Raw genomic sequence first — 21,031 nt, 5'->3', positions numbered from 1 at the left:
CTAGCAAGGAGGTTCTAGTCTCAATTTTGTGCCTCTAGGCATTTCAGCAACGCAAAAAGATACTGTGCAGCAACACAATAAAACTGCTTCCTTTCTCGTCAAGAAGACAACAATAACATGGCAATCTGTGGGAAAGCTGAGGCTGCCTCTAGCTTTCAGAAGTTTTTTTAAATCTACTTTAATAAAGTTGTTAATTCTCTTAATTACCTGTATATCCTGCTGCTACATTATAAAGCTGTGCAGCTGGAAATGAATTGGATCTTTTTCTACTCTGACTTTTATTTGCTATCAGATTAGTAACATTTTACAAGAGAAAAGGCCTTTCTTTTGTGTGGCTCGCTTAAAGTTGATTTCATACATCCAGATTCAGCGACCACGCTGTAATCCCATGTTGAATCAGCTACCTTTTAAGACCTCAGTGGCCAGGCTAATTATACTCAAATAACTAGTGTAGCAATGAAAATTGTGTGCAGACTATGAAAAGATGAGCACGTCTGACTTCTGCCTGTCTGTACACATGGGGCAGCAGCTAAATGAAGTGACTGTACTTTTGAAGCTGAGGCACCAGTCTCTCTAGTTCACTGTCTGCAAGAGTAATACATTTGTTATGAAAACAAACTTTCATTTCTCTGATCAGTTACCAACCTGCCAGCAACGTCAAGACATCATAAGAAGTTCAAATCTTACTGTAGCTGTTTCCCTATCACAAACAACAATCTGTAAGCCATTGACCTTTCACTCGTCAGTTGACAAGAACAGCTTTAGAAGCTACCAGAGTGTGTCAGCATGTGGGCTTAACTTAAATGGCATTATTGACCCAGAAAGCAACCTCTTTCTATAGCTAGAAAGACAGTAAGCAATAAAAAACACCATTAGTTTTTCCACACATAGGTGTATGAACCGGATCATTAGTCTTTATTTAAAAGACATATGATCAAGTTCTACCATGAAAACATGAGGAGAAAGGGGGGGGGGGGGAGAACTACTTCATTTCCAGTACAAAAAAAATCTGACAGGCTTAGAGATTCCTGCAATGATTATTGCTTAAGAATGTGGCATAACGCAAATTCAGCCCACACACATAATCACTTCAAGATCTGACCTTTTTGGGGGGTAAGATCAGTAAATGTCTGATGCGTCTCTTACCCAGCTGCTCATGGAAAGGTGCATGGGTTTGATCCCCAGGGACCTAGCAAATGCCTTGAATCTATTTAGAAACTGGTACCATTCCAGTAGCTTCCCCATCAGAAAGAAATTATGAATATCAGCTTTTCTATAAACTGCTGCCAAAGGTTTAATTATATTAGAGCTGGCAGATACCACAATAATACAAATTGTTTTCTCTGTATGTTAGGTTGTAAGACTATCAGTAATGTACCTTATAAAGGGAGGAATCAGAGGACTTGAATCTTGCATGAGGCATGAACTTTTGAACAAACAGAAAAGAGGTGCTTGCAGGGCAGAGTCAACTCATTTAGAAGCCAGGCACATTTGGGACCAAGCAATATAGAAACCTGGGAAATTTAAGCTGAGAGAGACTGAGAAATCTTTCTCAACTCATCAAATATTCTAAGTTTGAAGAATTATTCTGTAGTATTCTTTTCCATACACTTCCCTAAATCATCTTCACATACAAGTACATTTTTAAAAACTGATTAAATAAAAATTAACCTCCGACACCAATGATTGTTAATACTGCTTACGCAGCTTTCTCTTTTGCTGCCTCAATAAAATATTAACAAATCATCATCTGAAAGGACTCTGAGGAGAGTCTTGTATATCCTGATCCATCCTTTAATGGAATAAAACTTAAGGTGCACATTTGAATGCTTTGTTAAATTTGCATCTCTCAAGACAAGGCTAAGGCTCCAAGTACTCTCAGCTCTTCAGAAAATCCACTGAAACCTGCAGGCAGCAAAGAAATCTTTAAAAAAGAAATACTGTGTTCAGATCTTAGTGTCTAGTCATTAAGTTGATGTGTCCCTTCCCTCCATTTCAGTTTAGCTTAACCAATGCATCATACAACACATCTTCCAGTGTATTCCCTGCATTCCAGTAAGATCGCTCATCTTAAAAAGAGCAATTTGTCTCATTCCTGAAGAAGAAAGCATCTTTTCTGCTTCCTCTGTTTGGGGTCGATTCCACAGGAAGCGTTTAGAACTGCAAAGTACCCAGTCTTCTGCAAGAAATTTAGCTCTTAAAATGTTGATATCAGCTTAAATGCTCACGATGAAATGAGTATCATTGAAGTTGCACATATTCAGGTGAACCATTCAACTCTTCATTTGTAATGCTGTCTAGGAGGCAGTTTGCTTTCCGAATGCTGACTAACTGACATTGTTATGAAGGCTCAGGCACAGAAATAAGTTGCTGTGCTGAGTCATAACAGCTGTCCACATGCACATACTTAGCCTGTGGCAAATGCAAGGTAATAATGATTTATCTTACAATCACTTTTCTAGACCTAAGTCAAAGAAACCAAGTCAAATTATCTTGAATTTGCTGTGGACTATGAACATGCATTCACAGTTACCATGTATTAGTAAGCTTGCTAAAAAGTAAAATCAAGCTGATCACGTGTCTGAGTCCTAAGACTTCGATTAGGCTAGGATAGCCGAAATAGGAGCCATTATACAAGGCTGAATGCAGATCTGTTCCAAAGTTACCCTGTATGTTCAAAAGGGTTCAGTGGGGCTAAATGTAAGCACAAGAGATTGGCTATTACTTGGTCCAAAAATGCACTGGAGATGTGCAGAAGTGAAAACAAGAGAAGTACCAGCAGAGTGCTGTTGCAAGAAAGGCACTTTTAGGGGGTTGAATTCCAGCTGCGAGCCTTGGACTTACCTAGGAAACGCTCTTATTTCATTCCCACAAGCAGAGATGTTGATACATTCTTCAGAAGTCAACAGCATATTCTTTCAATGCTAATACCTTGCAAGACCTCGACACCAGCCAACCTCTCAAGTCAAAAGCCTAACAATACTGCGTTCCTCTTTTCACCACAGGGAAACAGCATTGAGCCTCGACTTCCAGGCTGAAAACTTCCACCTTTGCACCATCTCACAATGTAACAGTCATGCTGAATTGCACTGCCCTTTGGCTTTACGTAGTTGCCTTCCCCTTTTCTGTTCCTCCTATTAATAGTCCCTTGCAGGTGTTCCTTCTTTCATGGTACCAACATGGGGATGTGGCAATAGCTAATTTCACAGTTATCAGTGCTAATGGGAGCTGCCATGAAACTGTCTAATTTCCAGAGGAGCCAGTATGCAGTTGCTAAAGGAAAAAAAAAACACCAACAAAAAAAACCCCACCAAAACACACAGTTCTGCAGAAGCTATGCATTAGCAGGAGTGACCTCTCTATAAATTTAACAAGGTTGGTCTTTCTAATCTCTGACACAATACACGAACACCTGTCTTACTTTCATGTTAATAATAAAAATGTCCTGCTGAGGTTTTAAAATTATTTTATGACAGCAACCACCATCATTTTTAACAGGAATACATGAAAAGAATTCAAAAGGTGCCAGAAGAGCCTTCAAATGAGACCACTAGCTGGACAGAAACAGTTCCTTCCTGGCCCTGAAGGTGAATGCCTTAAGGCATAGGTTTGAATGCCTTATTACCTTAGTTTGCATAGCTACAGCTGTTATTAGCAGTCATAAAAATCACTCAACTATAAGCGTTTGACTTGGAGGCTACTTCCTGCAGTGAATTCTATAGGTTGAAGAGGTGCCAAGTTATGTTGTCTTCTGTTTGCTCTAGATTTACTGCCCTCTCAGCTAATGAAAGCAAAAAGAGGAGCAGATCCTTAACTGAACACTGAATTAAGCTCTGTTGGTGCATACTGTAAACCGTTAGGAACTGGGCCTCTCTGTGTTCTGGTCACCTTTCAACGGCACAGCAAAGAGGTCAGCTTGTGAGCATCAGGCTACGCACTTGCTACGGTACTCTTCTGAATGGGATGGATATTTCTTGCACAGCACTAAACATGTTCTCAGCTTTTTACATATACTCCTAGTCTACTTCTGTTTTCCAAGCTAAATGTGGCTTTGCATCATCTCATTTGCTGCAACTTCTATCATGTTTTCAGTCCAAATTGTTTGTTTCAGTCAGTCATTTTCAATCTGCAAGTCTTGAAGGAATCCAAACCGAGCATGGGTTTCCAGGAGCTAGATGAACATCTCATTAGCTGAAGCTGACCTAGCATTTAATTCAAGCGCACACATGATCTTTCCCCAGTATAGGTAATCTGGATTTTGGTCTGCAGGAACCATCATAACCCATCTTCACTATGAGTGCTTTACCGTATGAAGATCATACTCCCACTTTTCACCTCAGGACCCTTGTACACTGAGAACTTTAAGCATGCTGACTGTCCATTCTCAGCTGGAATTTAGCGCACATTCACTTGCAGACCGAGTAATTAATACCAATCCCCATGTCTCCTGACCAGCTAAATAAGGTCAGATGAAAAACAGTATTTTCTCCTCACCACTGATTTTAGATGACTCTTCTTTTTAGACAACACAGAGACACATAACTGCTTTATTTTTCTCAGGTGGCATTAAAAAAAAAAAAATCAGTGATCAGTTTGGAAGATATGAACTACAGACATGCATCTTTTCAGAACTGTACAGTTCTGAAAAGTGAATAATAGAGCAGAAGAGGCACTGGCTCTAGTCTAGCTGTGCTCTGCAGCCCTTTCTGAAAAGGCAGGAGAGGGAACAATTGAACATCCATAACCTGCAGCATTAGCAAATGGCAACCATTCCTCAAAAGAGGATATTCTTTAAATTTCCATCACTATAACCTATCATGAGAATTTTGGGTGAACAAATAAATAGCCACTTGATTCATCAAGGATTATTTTCCAGTAAAACAGAACTTAGATCAAACCAAGGGTAGATATCATACAGCTTTAATGATCTTGTATCAGCCATTTCCTGTCTAGAAGAAGGGCTGTAAAAGACAAATAAATGACAGTCATATGCAAAGTCTTAGGCTTCTTACTACCTAATGTGTTTAACTTTAGAATGCAGTGCGCACAGTAAATACTGCCAATTATTTACACTTTACTCATAGATACACCTTGTGTATATTTTTCAAAGCAAAATTTGTTCACAGTACATATACAGCACTTTCTTCCAGTTTTTGTTATAATTATTGTGTGTCTCTGTAGTACATTAATCTCAGGTAGACCTGTACTTTGTGAATCATTTAAGGCCTTTGTAATTTTCTCAATTTCTGCCTCCTTGTAGCCTTACTATTTCCTAATTTTTACCACTAACATTTGCTAATTTTTCTTCTTGTTCCTTTACATACCCTGATCACTTTTCTTGTTGGCAGCTTAAGTGACAGGAGAGAACAATAAAACAAACTACTTGGAAAACTTAAAATATCTTAACAGTCAAAAGCCAGAAGGTTAAGAGAGAATATCAGCTTAAGAAAATTGTCTGAAAGTATACAGTCAAGTCTTATAGCTACATTTCTTGCTTCCTCATAAAAGTCAGTGTAAATAACGTTCAAACGACACTTCTCCACTTATTCCCCCCCCCCTTTTTTTTTTTTTTTTTTTTTGTACACACAGCAACAATGAATATATACTTTCTTCTACATAGGACACAAACAAAGACAAAAAGTCATTGCCCCAAGGAGTCTGCACAATAAACTAAATAAACTGACAAAACACACTTCACTAGGGTCTAAAAATAAATAGTGATTAAATTTAGTGCAGGAACTGTTGGTTGATATTTTTTATAAGCAAACAGCAAGCTTACATTAACTGGCCCCTTGGGAATAAAACAGATTTACAATAGATTTAATTAAATGCATTTAATGAAGTCCAAATATAAGAACAACAAACAGGCTCATCATCTGAAATGGTGCCTAAACTCTAGTAAACCATTCTGAACTGTAATAAATGCCTCATGGTTATCTTCAGTTTTCATTTTGGCTTTCAGCACTCCACAGAGAATTTTTATTTGCACATGAAATTTTTTGGATTTTTCCCCTTCAACTTGTTTATTGGGTTGGTAATGTAAACATTTCAGAAGTTACTTTTAAATCAATTTTTGAAAGGAAGTCTTTATTCTATTTTAATTCATTTTTAATACAGCATCATGGACTGATTTTCTGCTCCACAGTGACATGCCAAAAGAAGGATCACTGATGACAGGTCAGTGGAAGCGCAGTGTTGTAATCTGCATAACTGAAGAAAAAGGTCTCACGATCTCTTCACAAGGTATACTGTAGGCATTTACTAAGTCATCTTGCGCAGTCATTTACATTAGGACAAAGGGAATACAACCGGGCATGAACTAGCTCCAAAATGTAGAGCACTATTCAATATGTAGGATAATAACGAACCAAGCCTGAAAGACTTCTAGAACTGCTGCTTAGTGTGTATTCCTAAGAGGGGCTGAAACACTCCCCCTTCTAGAACATTAGCTTTCAGAACTCGGTGTACTCTGATTCTTTGATTTTATTACTATCAGCAAAATGACACACAGTTACGAAAAGCAAAAGGCATGATGATGCTCTGTCACCAATGGAGCGAACTTGATTTCAGATCAGAATCTATCCTGAAGTTTATCAATTTCCTTTGGAAAAGCAACATAGGAATCTTTCCTAGAGGAAATGAAGTGGAAGAAAAAGATGTATTTGTGTGTGTATATACATAAATACAAGCACACACAAATAAAGAACCAGACCAAGCATGCCCAAAAAAATCATAAGTGGAATGAATATATTTATGCATTAAACCATTAAATTCTCCATACTATTTATGCATTAAACCAAAAATTCAGGGATAATTCTCCAAATACTTCCCACCACTAAGTTGCTCTGCTCACAATGACGACAGAAGCCACGTGAAACGGGTGCATTTTATCCTGTGACCAACCCGGAGGACTAGAACTGTGAAATACCCATTCCTGCATAGGTCCCCTACAGACAGTGGGTTTCATGCACACAGGGTTCAGTCCTATTCAACAGAAATAGATGATTATGAAAGTTCAAGAAAAAAAGTTTACAGTTTCAAAGCTCGATTTTGCAGCAAAATAGTATTACGGAAGGTTTCCTAGGAGGAAACAGAGCACTGTACAAGGATGACAGGATTTTAGTATTTGCTGGAACTATTTTTATTAGGAATTAAGGCAAACAACAAGGGAGATATATCCTGGACTTGGAAGGTTTTTGAAAGAATAGGTTTCCATGATGCTAAAACCTAAAAAACTTCAGAGGTCAATTTAAAACTTCTATAGTCTTGTTCTTTCCCAAGGGCATGCTTTCAAGTGAATCCCTCTAAAGCAAAGCCCTTGTTTTTAAGTTTTTTCTTTTCAGAAAGCACAGTAGCAGCTTGTTGTAAATGGTAAAGTGTATGAACTCTGAATAAAAATTCCAGCTTAAGCCATATTTGAAGATAAAAAACAATCAACCAGCAAGATATTTTCAGTCAGTCTCTTCTGTTTCCAGAGTTTTTCCAAACTGTTGTGAACCCTTATAATTTCTTTGTTTCATAATCCACTCTGATATTGATTTTTCCAGGCAGGCACAGGGGAAGGGAATGGGGGGGGAATCTAACTTCCACGTATGAAATTATAAGATGGCCCTTTTTGTCCTGACTGTAACAGAAGAAAAGGTTATTTTCTCAACTCTTTGCAAACTGTAGACCACCCAGCTCAGGCATATCCTTCCACTTTCCTATACATCTGCATGGGACAATAAAGTTTGTTTCCTTCAAATGTATGGCCAAGGTTTAGTTTTGATGCTCAAAGTATTTTGGATCCTTTTACAGGAATGGACTTTAAAGTCTCCAAAATATGACACAGTTACCACTCCAGCTCTCTTTCAACTGAGTTCACATTACATTTCCTGGTAGAATTTCATTTTTCCCCAGTCCATGTCCATGCAACATTTAAAAAGTCTTGGAACAAATTCTCTAATCACCTAAGCACAAACCATTCTCTTGCTCTAGTAGAGTTGTGGCTACTGACGGATCCTTTGGCTTTCTGTGATACCATCTATGGATTCTCCAAGAAATTACAGAGAGACATTTCTAGTCAATGTATTCAAATTGGGCACAAGAATACTAGTAGCAATAGCATTAACAGAGATCTTTTTTTCTCACGAATAATATAAAATTGTCCAGCAGATAAAATGGGATACTGAGGAGCAATCAGTTGTTTTCCAGTATTTCTGTTAAGTATTTGTAACTAATAGGTGCCCTCCCACTCTCTCACACTCAAAAGGAAACCAAGCGATAATAAGCCTCCACTGCCACACTTGAAACCACCTTTACTGGAGAACATATGAGGAATAAGGTGCCATATTATTCATATTCATTATATCATAAAACGCCTAGAGGCCCCAGAACTAACAGCCCCTTGAACCAGTGCCGACTCTCCCTGCTTCAGAGACAAAGTATAGAGGGGGCAGGGAGAAGAGGCAAATACTCACAATATATGATTAAAGTCATTGAGCAGTGAATGGAAAAGGATGCAGAGAAATCCACATTACTGAGTTTGGGAAAAAATCTTATAACCTACATAACCTACACATACATAACCCCTGTCTCAAGCCCCTTTCCAGAAACCTTGATCTAGCCCTAGCTACCATCACGCCAGGTGTCTGCCTTTCACCTACTTGTATAGAAGTGGGAATAAACCTTGATAAGCTGGTCTCTGACAATGTTTAAAAGGATCTTTACAAAGGCTCTGAAGTGCAAGACAACACTCAGGAGATAATCAGCATCACTACTAAATCCTGGCTGCAAATGGCACTTCCAAGCATTTAGGATTACAGAGGTGAAGACCCTTATGATGACTGACTAGGGCAGACAATAATGAAAAGCTGGTAACATGAGAACTAGATTTTTCCCGCCAAAGCACTTATTTACATGAAAACAACTTGAACGTTTATTTACAGAATCATAGAATCATCTAGGCTGCAAAGGACCTTTAAGATCACCAAGTCTGAACCGTTTAGCATTTACACCTAAAAATAAAATAAAATAGATAAGCTTTAGGACACCCTCTGATGCTCTTGTAATTTGTCAGAGAGGCCTGGTGGCCAGGAACCCTTAGCTGTGTTGTTCTCCTAAGTCACCTGAATAGTAGCTGGTTGTATTATTTGCTGAACAGGACAAACAATGATAGTGTTGGTTTACATTACATCAAAGCAAAAAAATCCGAAATATTCCACAGGCTTTCAAACTAAGCCTCCGCTAAACCTGCCTAACATTGCAAGACTCTTCACAATGACTTTTATAGAAGCTGGTCCAAATGTACACAAAGCTTTCTGAGCACATTTGCCCTGTCAGTCCTGTCTGTGATCGCTGCCGTGATATACCTGTATGGTACAATTGAGAATCGTGTCGCATCCATTTTCACCTCCTGCACGTTGGCAATGAACTTCAGACAAAGTCTTCAGGGATCAGAGAGATGGATCAATTAAGAACTGATGATATCTCATTACTATACATTTTCTTCTGATGCGTTCTGTATAATTTCTTTAATAATGCTTGAGTTAATTTTCCATCTTTTATGTTGCAGTAACTGAGAAAATGTATAAGAATAAAATGTACAAGAATAAGGAGATGATTGTGCTTATGGTTTGTGTTTACATCCAGCAACACTGTCTAGCTCCAGCAGCCTAAAACCTGTAAGGAAGAAAAGCCATAATAAACCCTATCTATCAGCTATCTGTCTCTTACAGGAAAGAAAATACCACTCTATATGCTTTAAAATAGAAATCTTTTTCAAAACTAGGCCTAAACTCTGCTTTTAGTAATAGCCTTGACTTTCTTGCAAAGTAATAGATAGTGCAGTAAAAGGTGTAAAGAAATTACAGAATTCACATCACAGGTGTGTTTTATAATTATCCAGGGACACCAAGCTGCACTCATTGTAGATCTATGCAGCCACAATGAAGTTAGGAGAAGCAGAAGTGATTTCATCAAGCATAGTTCCAACCTTTAATTCTTTTTCTGTCTTTCCCATTAGCCAAAAGCCTGTGCATAAATTTAGCCGCTATTTTATAAACACATATCTATTCCACTTTCACAAATTCAAAAAAGAATCAAACAATTTGAAGTAAAGCGTGACAGACATACGTATTTGGTTCAAAGAGCTATCACAACAGAAACGCTTCACTTGCACTCCCACCCATACAACTGTTACCTTGCACTGGTTGCAACTTAGTCACTTGACGTTCACATCTACCAATCAGACATGAGACTTTTTTGGCTTATAAAACCGAAGTCCTCAGATACCTTAATGGCATAAGTGATGGTGACTCTTGTGCTCCCATACAAGGAAGAGCTACAGATGCTCCAGCTGAGATTTGCTGGTGACATTAAGCACAATGAGCACCAACCTCTTGGAAGATGAGAGCTCATTACCTTCCCTTCCCCTTTGGAGCAGTTCTGAATTCAGCTAGAGAGGTTAGGTGGGAGTGAAAGGTGAAGTGCATTTCATTTCTCCTCAGAGCAGTTTGTAGATTTAAAAGATGGTTTCATTAGCTGGAGGGACTTTTTCTTACCCCTGTAAGAAATGCAGAAACGTTACAGATGTAATCCTTCCTTATTCTTCATAAAATACAGCTAGGCACATTTAAAGTTCAAAGGCTGCTGGACAATCAGACTTTCTGCTTTCATTTGTCAAGAGATGCAGTTCCAACAGACTCTTCAGCGTGGGGTCAGACCAGAAGTGTATGGAAAAAGAAAGCTTCCCACCAGCCCAAAGGGCAGTTGAGCCCACTTGGAGTGCCAGACACCATATTCACTCCCATCACCACAGCTGTTTTCACACTCTGGCTGGTCAGATCTTACAGGGTTGATGTTGGTCTCTTTATTATCTCTATTACACCGATGTAGCCATGTCACAACTGTAAAGCAATTATCCTGGAGTGAGACAGAAGAGAATCTGGCCTCGACTATATTTTATCTAACACCACCCACTTCAAGTTCACAGTACTCTGGAATATAAGGGAACAACCAATCACTTTAAGTCAGATCCACCTGAATTAAAGAGAGCTGTCCCAACAGAGAATTTGATGCTCCATTTCTGATGCCATTTCAGAAACACTTTAGAGGAAAGAAAACAATGGTTTTACATGATAGCTGTGTGGAATCACATTTCAGAGTTACATCAGCCTCTAGCTATTTATTCCTTGCTTCCCAAAAGCACAGCATAGCATCAAAGAAAAAGGCTTTGTCAATTTATTTTTTGCACATTAATACAATTCTTCATATTTAAAAGCCCAAATCTTTTTCTAAGCAAAATCAAAGGTTAGAACAGGATTTTACAAAAAGCAAACAAAGAAAATATTTATGATGATGTTCCTAAATCTACTCTTAATTCTATGTCCCATTTATGTAAAATGATGTGAGAAATAAATGACTCAGTCAAGGAGACAATACATTGATTTGTGTCTTCGAGTGGCACCCTTTGGGAATCTAAAGGGAAACTCCTAAAAATTTGCTTCCTAATTCTTTTGTCATCCCCTCCTTCCCTTCCACTTCTCAGTTAGAATGAGTTACCCTTGTTTTCGTACATTTCTGTTTTCTTTCTTCCTGCAACAGATGTTGAACAACAGCAGGATACAGGAGGAATATCAGCCACAGGACTGAATCGTTATGCAGCTTTAAAGACCAACATGTTGCTCATATAAATGATTCAACCCAAGAGAGTTTTTACAAGCCATGAATTTTCACACACTTGAGTAAGAAATAAAAAAAAAAATATTAAAAGAATTCTGAAATGTACAACACTTACGTTGAACTCTGGCAATGTTGTTGAAACTGTTGGAAAAGCTCTCTTCACTAATCTGTTCATCACAGGCCTCCATCCAAAACACAGCACCAGTCATCTGGTGTTTATCCTTCACCAGGTTCAGCCTCTTATCTAGGCTCTGTCTCCAGCTGCCACTCAAGGGCCACTTTCAGAATAGAGAGACAGAGTCTAAGAGCTGACTAAGTACATCAGTACCCTTCTCCCAGTCAGCCCAGTTACACCTGTTCTGGAAAGCTTCAGTGGTAGTTTCAGGAATTCTAGTCCTTAGCTATATATTGGATGTATTTAAAGGAAGTCTTCTCCATAGAATAGAAGATACCAATTGCCTTACACTATATGGAAATTTATCTTTTACTTTTTTTTTCTCCTAATATCAGAAAAAAGGGATTTTTTTTATTGCCCATATAAGCATTAATCCTTTTATGAATTTTCCTAAGCTCTTGGCCTCAATACTATTTCCACAGCAATAAGTTCCACAAAACTATACGTTGCATAAAAAGCATATTTCCTCTTCTCACTTCCAAATTGGCTATCTTTTAACTTAACTCTCTATGTTGTTGAACTGTGAAATAAAGCAGAAGCTGAACATTTTTCTGATTCTGTGCCACCTTACTTACAGAGTGGGAAACAAAGGGACAATTTTGTGTCGATGTATCAGTTTGTCTTCTCCCTCTCCCCATCCCATCTCTACATCATTTTTCCCACTGTTAAAACATCTCCCCTCCTCTCAGTTTATACTTTTGTTCAATGATGCAAGCAATCAGCACAGCCATTATTTCAGAAAAGAAACTAGTCTCACACATGGACAAAATCCCTAGGCTACAGAGTAGGGGAGGAAACCAAGACTCCAAATCCTTACTAATTGTGATCTTCTAGCTTTTGCTAATTTACAGGATTAACTCACTCCTCTAATAGTCCACAGACTTTTTCTTCACATCACAGTTGAGTCATGGGGTTTTCATACTCATAGGATAAGCCTACTTAGCTCTTTTCAGTCCATGGGATACCCCTTACCTCTTTCTTCCCTTTGTCACCCCAGTATCATGAAGGGGACAAGTAATGATTCTAAGGTCATTAAGCCATGCATAAAAATGCCGTAAGAGATCAAATCACACCAGAGTAATGCAAAAAAGAAACCCCTCCTACAGTTCACATAGACTTCAGTTTCCCCTCTTGATGTTATTAGAGAATCAGTATACAACTGGGCTGTTAGTTGAGGGGGTGGACAGGAGGAATGAAATACAAATAGCCGATTCCTGTAATATACAAATCGAATGATCAAACAATCATGGCAAAATGTCAGCTGATGACATACACTGATTTTAGCAGGGTCATATCTAATTATTAGCGATGTGGTTTAAAAAGTCTTTTAGTCAGAGGAAAGCTACTTCAGAGATAACTAATGCATGGGGGATGAGAGCAACAGAGATAATTAAGCAGGGATATAATTTCAGTGCCAATGAATTTGTTTGACAATCTGTTTCTTGGCCCAGTCAAACAAACTTTGAAAATAAAATTCCTGCACTTTCAGCCTACAGTCTCACTAAAGAGTTACTTTGTTGCTGGAGTCCAGGTCACAATGAAAAAAAGACACCAGTGCAAGAGTTTGCACACATTTGTTCAGCATTATCATTCATGAGCTCGCAGTAATAGGAACAAAGTTTTCTACTATGTTTAGGGAGCCATCACACTCAAATGTGGATCTCATACATTCAGTGACTGAACTGCTATTGAAACATAAGCCATCCAAAAAATTCTGGACCAAAACCTAACTGCACAAAGGCAAAATACCTCCTGCACTAGGTATCTCGTACTGAATTGTGTGTGGTCACATAAGAACACGGTACTAGAAGAGACAGTATACAAATCTCCTTTTCTTTTGTTGCTAAGATGCTTTGGCAAAATAGGTCTGGCTCTCAGAAGCATGGAATAATTATAGAAGACACCTGTTAGTCTACAGATGGAGCAATAACTTGATTTCTGTACCTTGCATTATATGGTTTAGAAGCTACTTAAATTACCCTGGCACTGCTGTAGCAATCATTAACATTTTAGCTTTATCCTGCTGAACGCTTTAAGAAGCGACAGAAGCAGCAGCAAGTGGAAGAGAAATAAATTGGACATCAGAGACTTGGGAAAAAAGCTTGGAATCAAAATACTGGATGAGAATACCCCCCACACAGGCGTTGGCTTTGTATCTGAACTATCCATCTTGTGCCCAACTCTGATCATTACCAGTTTCTTTTTAAAAGCCTGTGCCTGAAAGAACTGATGTGTTATGAGACAGCCATGACCTAAGCAAACTCCAAACAAATCATTCATCACTGCAAAACTCCAGAACAAGCTGGTACTTTCTTAGAGAACAGTGTTCTTCTAAACATACATTATACATAAAGAGGAAACAGAAAGCACGTATTGTAGGCTTTCATGAATTGTACACAAACAAAGCCTTTGATAACTCTCTGAATAGGCTTGAGATCATTACGCCTGGGGCCAAGAGGCTCTCAGTAGTTTAAGATCTCATTTTCCAAACTTTTGGTCAAAAGGTTTTGGTCTTTTTAAGTGCAGGGGAGAAAGGAACACTTTTTCTTTGAGTATCATTATGTTCACAATACCCCTACTCAAATCCTTACACGCACTATCTTTTTCCTTACCAAATTCAAACTTCACAGCCTCAAGGTCTGGAGCAGGAGGTGCTCACCCACATCAACAGCCACGTTTTCTGTGACCCATCCTTCCTTTTCATGGCCCACATTGTTCCTGGAACAGTTGGCTTTTTCCAGTTCTCTGCTTCTTTCTTACCTTCCTGTCACTCAAATCCACCAAACACGCTGTGTTAAATTTTTTTGGTTTGTCTTTTTAAATAATCTATTTAAAGACATGAAAAGATTCTTATGCAGATCCAGGAAAGTAACTAGAGGACCGAGGAAATGCCCACTGTTTTATGTTCTGCATCTCACACCACAATGCAGTTAATGCCGTGCTTTTGGTTTAGAGGCACACCAACATGCGAGAACCATGCAGTTAATTTAGGCTAAAAGAGGGTGCCCATTCTAAAGAGGAACAACTACTTCTAAATAATGGAGCGCTTTTACTCCAGAAGAAGTGATTTAGTGTAACCTGCTTAATCTAGTCACCATTTTCAACTCCTTTCCCTTTGAAAGCAAACCCTAAATCAGTCTGAACTACTAAGGACTCAAATCTATCTTAATCTATCTTATTCTTTAATGTGGTGGTTTTGTTTTAGCTACTTTAGCAGCTTTGGATAATAAAGTAATAAAAATGTTGTGCATTCAATCTATTATCACATTCTGTATAAAAACTACAAGAAGCAAACATTTCATCAAGGTATTTGGACTTTTGGCTCCTACATTAGTACCCCAGGTTCAAAGGTTTCTTCTTCTTTAGAAGTGTTAGTAAAAACCAGTAGGCAAGAGAAATGTACTTAACACTGTGGTATCCTGTAATTCGCATTAGCAGCTGCACAAATAATCGCAGCCCTTCTCAGGTAAAACCTCACCAATTTAAATGAGTTTTTTCTGAGCAGGGAAGGACTAAAATCCCTTCGAGTGATAGGGAGATCAACAGAAGCCTTTACAAGTGTTAAAACAAGGTCTGATCCTGTGCTGGTTTTGGCTGGGATAGAGTTAATTTTCTTCGTAGTAGCTGGTATGGGGCTGTGTTTTGGATTTGTGCTGGCAACAGCATTGATAACACCGGGATGTTTTCGTTACTCCTGAGCAGCGCTTACACAGAGCCAAGGCCTTTTCTGCTTCTCACCCCACCCCACCAGCGAGTGGGCTGGGAGTGCACAAGGAGTTGGGAGGGGACACAGCCGGGACAGCTGACCCCAACTGACCAAAGGGATATTCCATACCATATGATGTCATAATCAGCACATAAAGCTGGGGGAAGAAGAAGGAAGGGGGGGATGTTCGGAGTGATGGCGTTTGTCTTCCCAAGTAAACATTACACGTGATGGAGCCCTGCTTTCCTGGAGATGGCTGAACACCTGCCTGCCGATGGGAAGCAGTGAATGAACTCCTTGTTTTGCTTTGCTTGTGCGCAGCTTTTGCTTTACCTATTAAACTGTCTTCAACTCAAGCCACGAGTTTTCTCACTTTTACTCTTCTGATTCTCTCCCCCATCCCACCGGGGAGGGAGTGAGCAAGCAGCTGTGTGGTGCTTAGTTGCCGGCTGGGGTTAAACCATGACAGATCCCCAGGGAATACAAACGCTACCTGCTGATGACTGAAAGAGCACAATTTTCAGACTCTCGATCAAATTCTGTTGAAATTTTGGCTGGTATTTTCCTACATGTATTCCACAGAAAGGGTCACTTCTACTCTGACGAGGTAACCATTTCAGCATTCCAGTGTTTGTAGGAGGGTTTTAACAGGCCATGCTTTTTATTTAAGCTCAGTCAATTCCCTTTCCCTGCCTCTGATTCCCTGTTTTGCAAGAGGACCACTTACCAGCAAAATTTGATTCAGCCCCTTACAGAAAACAGCATCAGCTGTTCATTTGTGAGCCAGGCCTAGGGGATATCACAGGTTTTTGAAACTAGATCTTTGTTTCTGTCTAGTGAAGGAGTGGCTAAACATGGAATCACATAAAACAGGGCCGCTGGGGACCGATGGAGTCATCTACTCCATCTCCTAATCTCCAGGTGGGACCAGTTTTGCCTAAACAAATTCTTAGCAGCTATTTCTCTGACTTATCCTTAGGAGAATCCATTGATGACTTCCCATAACGCCTCCATGAAATTATTAGAAAGGTTCTGTTACATCTGACATGCATCTCCAGTTAAAGATGTTATTACTACTTCTATTTTTCAGGCTGTAAACATATAATAAATTACTAAATCTGGTAGTATTCACATTTTGTTTTACTTACTCCAAGCAATTATGCTTTCTGCAAAAGTAGTTGAATAGTGGCATGTAATTTAAGACTTGCCCTACACTACTGCAACAGCTGAGCCCTACAATATCACAACACTCCTTTTATTTTTTTATGTTTATTTTTATCCGCCAGAACTGAAACAAAAGTTGTCATTCATCCCCCATAACAGCGTTCTAATTTTAGGCAGTCTGGAGGGGAATATCCTAGGAAGGGAGCAACATCCTTGAACTTACAACAGTAGGAATACTTCTTGGTACCTAATATTGCTGTGAGTCAATTCTGAGTCACAAAATGTCACTTCCAAACTAATGTTTCCTCTTTTTGGTGATACTTCAAGGCAGAAAATACAGTCAGTTTTCAAGATACTCAACCATTTCTGCCAAGTTATCTAGACTGTCTAACAAAAGCTAATTTACAATGGGAGGTGTCTACAACAGACGCCATTAAGTCTAGAGCCATGAGACTGACTTCTCCCTGGATATCAATTTAACAAGATTATGATGTAGAAGGGTACTGTACTTCTGTGTGAAGTGCAAGGCTTTTTATCCCAATAAATTATTTTCTATTCCTCTTAGCTAATGCACAGTGAGGTTTTTCTAATCACTGTTCTTAAGAGAAGGCAAGAAAATGTAATTAATATATAGACATTCACAAGTAAGTAGCTAGTACTTCTTTTTTAATTCACATTCAAATCAAGAAGGATTCTAATTAAGATGAGATAACAGATTCATCTTCCTAGTGCTCTTCCCTAGCAGAGTTTTGTAACTGTAACAGTAAGTGCATAACAAAAAATATATTTATATGGGAGAGAGATCTAAGATGTTCTGAAAATGTGTAGCAAATAAGATTGGTTTCTCTACACAAAAGCAGAAAAAGCAAAGCTTGCCTCTCCCTACTACTTCAAATCTCAAATAAATTACTTCCCAAAATTTTTCTTCTTACTTCCCAGTCTGATACGGATACTACATAACCAAACACTAAATTCTTTCAACATGTTTAAAGACAAAAGCTATCATTATTATTCCTTGACTGGACAATTAAATGTGACACTTGAGTAAAGTAAGAATTTCAACATTTGAAGGTTGCCATCTTAAAGAGAATGTAAAACTTACTATCAACACAGTCCATCACAGACCAACATTGCTAGGTTTGGGGGGTTTTTGGTTTGTTTGCTTTTTTGAGGTTGTTTTTTTTTGGTTGCTTGAGAGGAAGGGGGAGGGGAGGGGAGAGGGCGAATCTGCTACCAGAATCCAGGTGCTATCTTTTCACTTTTCTATTTCAAGGTTATTGAAAGGAGAGAGAAATGGTAGGGAACAGCCCTTAATCTAACTAGAGCCAAATTACAGGATCAGTCTGGAAAGTTTTGAATATTAGATTCTCCTTAGTGAATATTTTTAAGACAAAATGAACCACTATTAAAAAGTAAACAAAACACATTTTCATAGGAGATGAACCTAAAAGATTGTGAATGCAATAAAACTGAATTGATTTTCCTAATACAAATAATAATTATTCAGTTTTCTTAATGTGCATTCTTTGTTTAGGCTTTTTTCTTAGATCAAACTTAGATCAGATTTTTTTTTCTTAGATCGAACTATGATCACATACTGACCTGCTCAAATGTGATTCAGGTTCATTAGAGCATAGATCCACAAAACTATAAAGTCACATATTTTCCAGATAAAATAACTGTAGTTCACTTCTGGTTTTACCAAGTCTTCTTTGGTGCATGACAATATCTTAATGTTTATGAATACCATTGTTTTTTTCTGGCTGCAATGTCAGTTGCTCTCATACTGATAAATGTTAAATATTAATTTAGGGATCTGCCTTGCAATCTGTTCATAACTCAGTAGAAAGACCAACTTCCAAACATATTTATGTGCCTAAGGAAGCCAGCAGGGATGGCTGGGAGAACTCAAAAGAATAGGCTTGTGTTGCAATCTGCCAGTGCTTGGGCACTCAGAAAATTCCACCACCTGCAGCTAAGTGCCTCAGAAAGCCTACCTCCTGTCATAAAAGCCCCTTGTGCAAGCTGGTGTGGATGGGTTCTACAGGTGCTTATGGGTGTGGTGTACCAGAAAACAGCAGGCCAAAAAGAGGAAGAAAAGAACATGCTGAGAAGTACCTGAAAATCTCCCCAGAACTGCTAAGCTCTGGAGACTAGTGGACCTGGTGAATCCATGAGAACTGGTAAAAATCAAAACACCAAGAATCAGCCGAATCTGCAGAAGGCCACCAGCACACATTAGCATCGGTAAGAATGTATGTAACTTAGAACACATCAACGAAGGTAGTGCCTGCTATAATTAGACAAAAGCTATAGGGTCATATGCACACATGATGAACCAAACTTCCTGAACACTCACCCAGAAGTCACTGGTGCACCAGTGATGCTTTCCTCTTGTGAGTAAACAAGCATGGTTGGCCTCCCAGCTGTTGCTCCAACCAACTATTATGAGCAAGAGTGAGTGTGAACCATGCAAGGGAATAATTGCCTATATAGTGTGAGCAGTTATCTGCTATCAACAAAAACAACAGTTTGGTTCTATCATTAATAGAGCAGCTGAATTAATAAAAGGTGTTCTAATTAATGCTGGTTGTAATCTGTGTCTCCCCCAGCTCAATCCCCTATCAGGGAAAACAGAATTTATAGCACTCCTCGTTCTGGTGCTCACTATGTGAATGACTCTACTCCTCCCCAAGAGGAGCAAGCAGTGTTAGCATGCCAATGCAAATTTGATGGGAAGAAAATGAACATGTTTTGTTATTTTAAAATACTTACTTGGTAGGGATATAGAGTGACGCCATTCGTTCTTGACAAAGACCAGGTGCCGTCAAGGTACTGATGAGCCTGGATAGCCACAGAGTTGAGAACATTACCGTTGCTGGGGCTGGTGGCCATTTGAAAGCTGACCTTGGCTTGGTGTCCAGGAGAGCCATTTTTCTTCTCCACCCCATTGACAATTCCTAGACTGTTGGGTTTTCCACTGTGTTTGTTGGCAACAAAGCCTGTATAATTAGATGTAGCATAAGGAGCAGGCATGTATGCCCAGTCCCTGGGCTGCAGGCTGCCCATGTGTCGGGGACTCGCTAGCGTGGGGATATTGGAGAGAGGTGGGGGAGAGCCTGGGGAGGCATCGTAATGTTCTGAGTTGGCAGCCTGCTCTAAGGTCAGCACCATCTGAATGGCCTCTTGCTTCAACTGGTTCAGGTGTGTGGCACAAACATCACATCTATTGTCCTTCTCATTCCATGCCTTACGAATGGTATTGGGAACTTGGAGTTTGTCATGAATCACCGAAGAGAAACCTGGGTCCTAAAAATCAAACAGAGAAGGGAGGGGGGGAACAGGAGAGAAATGTTTAACCATGGTCACCACAGTGAAACATTATTACTGCTGATTGTGCATTTCAAAAGCCAATTTATGAGATAAGCTTAGAATGCAAACAAAGGTCATTAGATACAGTCAACATATGCCAGCAGCAGAGCTGAACAAAAATGAGAAACTAGACTGTGTTGGAAAGAAAAAATTCTTTTACAGATAAGTGGCAAATATTATAATTCCACTGCAAGCTTCAATGCATGGCAGAGAGAATGAATTAACCTGCTTCACACCACTGCACCTAATTTCTGGCTTGAATGAAATCTACTCTTAGTTACACAGGTGAGATCAAGAGCAACCCTACTAAAACCAGTGGGCTTGTAGCAAGGTTCACAAATCCATCTACTCATCAGTGCCAGCTTTTGGTACTCAGAAAATCCAGGAAATACTCTGCAACAAAAATGCCTGCCCATAAAGAAAAAATGAAAAAAACAGAAGTACCATCACTCTCCCAAAAGCCTTTTCAGAATTCAAAACAGATGGATATTTAATAAAGTTTTCAAGAGCTTTTCAGCATTTCATTTACCAAGAACACACTTTTCAGCCAGGAAAAAACCTTTTCTGTTAATGAAATATTCTACCACTATTTTGTGTATCTACTGATAATGTAAAATAAAACAATAATTTTATTTAGAAAATAGAACATGTACAGGATCAATAATTTGTAATGAATAATGTTCTTCATGGAAAGCATAGTTTTGGTCCAAACCATGTGATCCAGTTTAAAAACCTCTTCCTCACATCCTTACCTCCCAGGTAGATCTTTGAATGTCAGTGGTGCTCTCCACAGAGCAATATGCCACCCTGATCTGACAACAGTCATTGAATGCTGACCTAAATTGCAAAGTGCTTCAGTAAGCTGTGAAGCCAAACAGCAGTCTTAGCAGGGGCTTATTACCAAACTTGCCTAGTTCTTACAGTACCGTGCAGTTTTAGAAATGCACAGCAAT

The 21,031-nt window shown here is 39.0% G+C and overlaps 1 protein-coding gene across 1 annotated transcript in view; it reads right to left on the bottom strand.

Moving 5' to 3' along the window:
• The window catches only part of KIF26B (kinesin family member 26B), a 304,053-nt gene that overhangs the window by 190,363 nt on the left and 92,659 nt on the right, over window positions 1-21,031 (bottom strand). Inside the window, exon 3 of the mRNA XM_075146579.1 lies at window positions 19,482-20,015. Within this exon, the coding sequence (XP_075002680.1) occupies window positions 19,482-20,015 (534 nt within the window). The remainder of the gene's footprint in view (window positions 1-19,481; window positions 20,016-21,031) is intronic.

The sequence above is a fragment of the Calonectris borealis genome, chromosome 3 (genome assembly GCF_964195595.1).
Source record: "Calonectris borealis chromosome 3, bCalBor7.hap1.2, whole genome shotgun sequence".
Taxonomy (NCBI): domain Eukaryota; kingdom Metazoa; phylum Chordata; class Aves; order Procellariiformes; family Procellariidae; genus Calonectris; species Calonectris borealis.
Note: the sequence above shows the minus strand (reverse complement) of the source record. Positions and strands in the feature narration are given on the sequence as shown.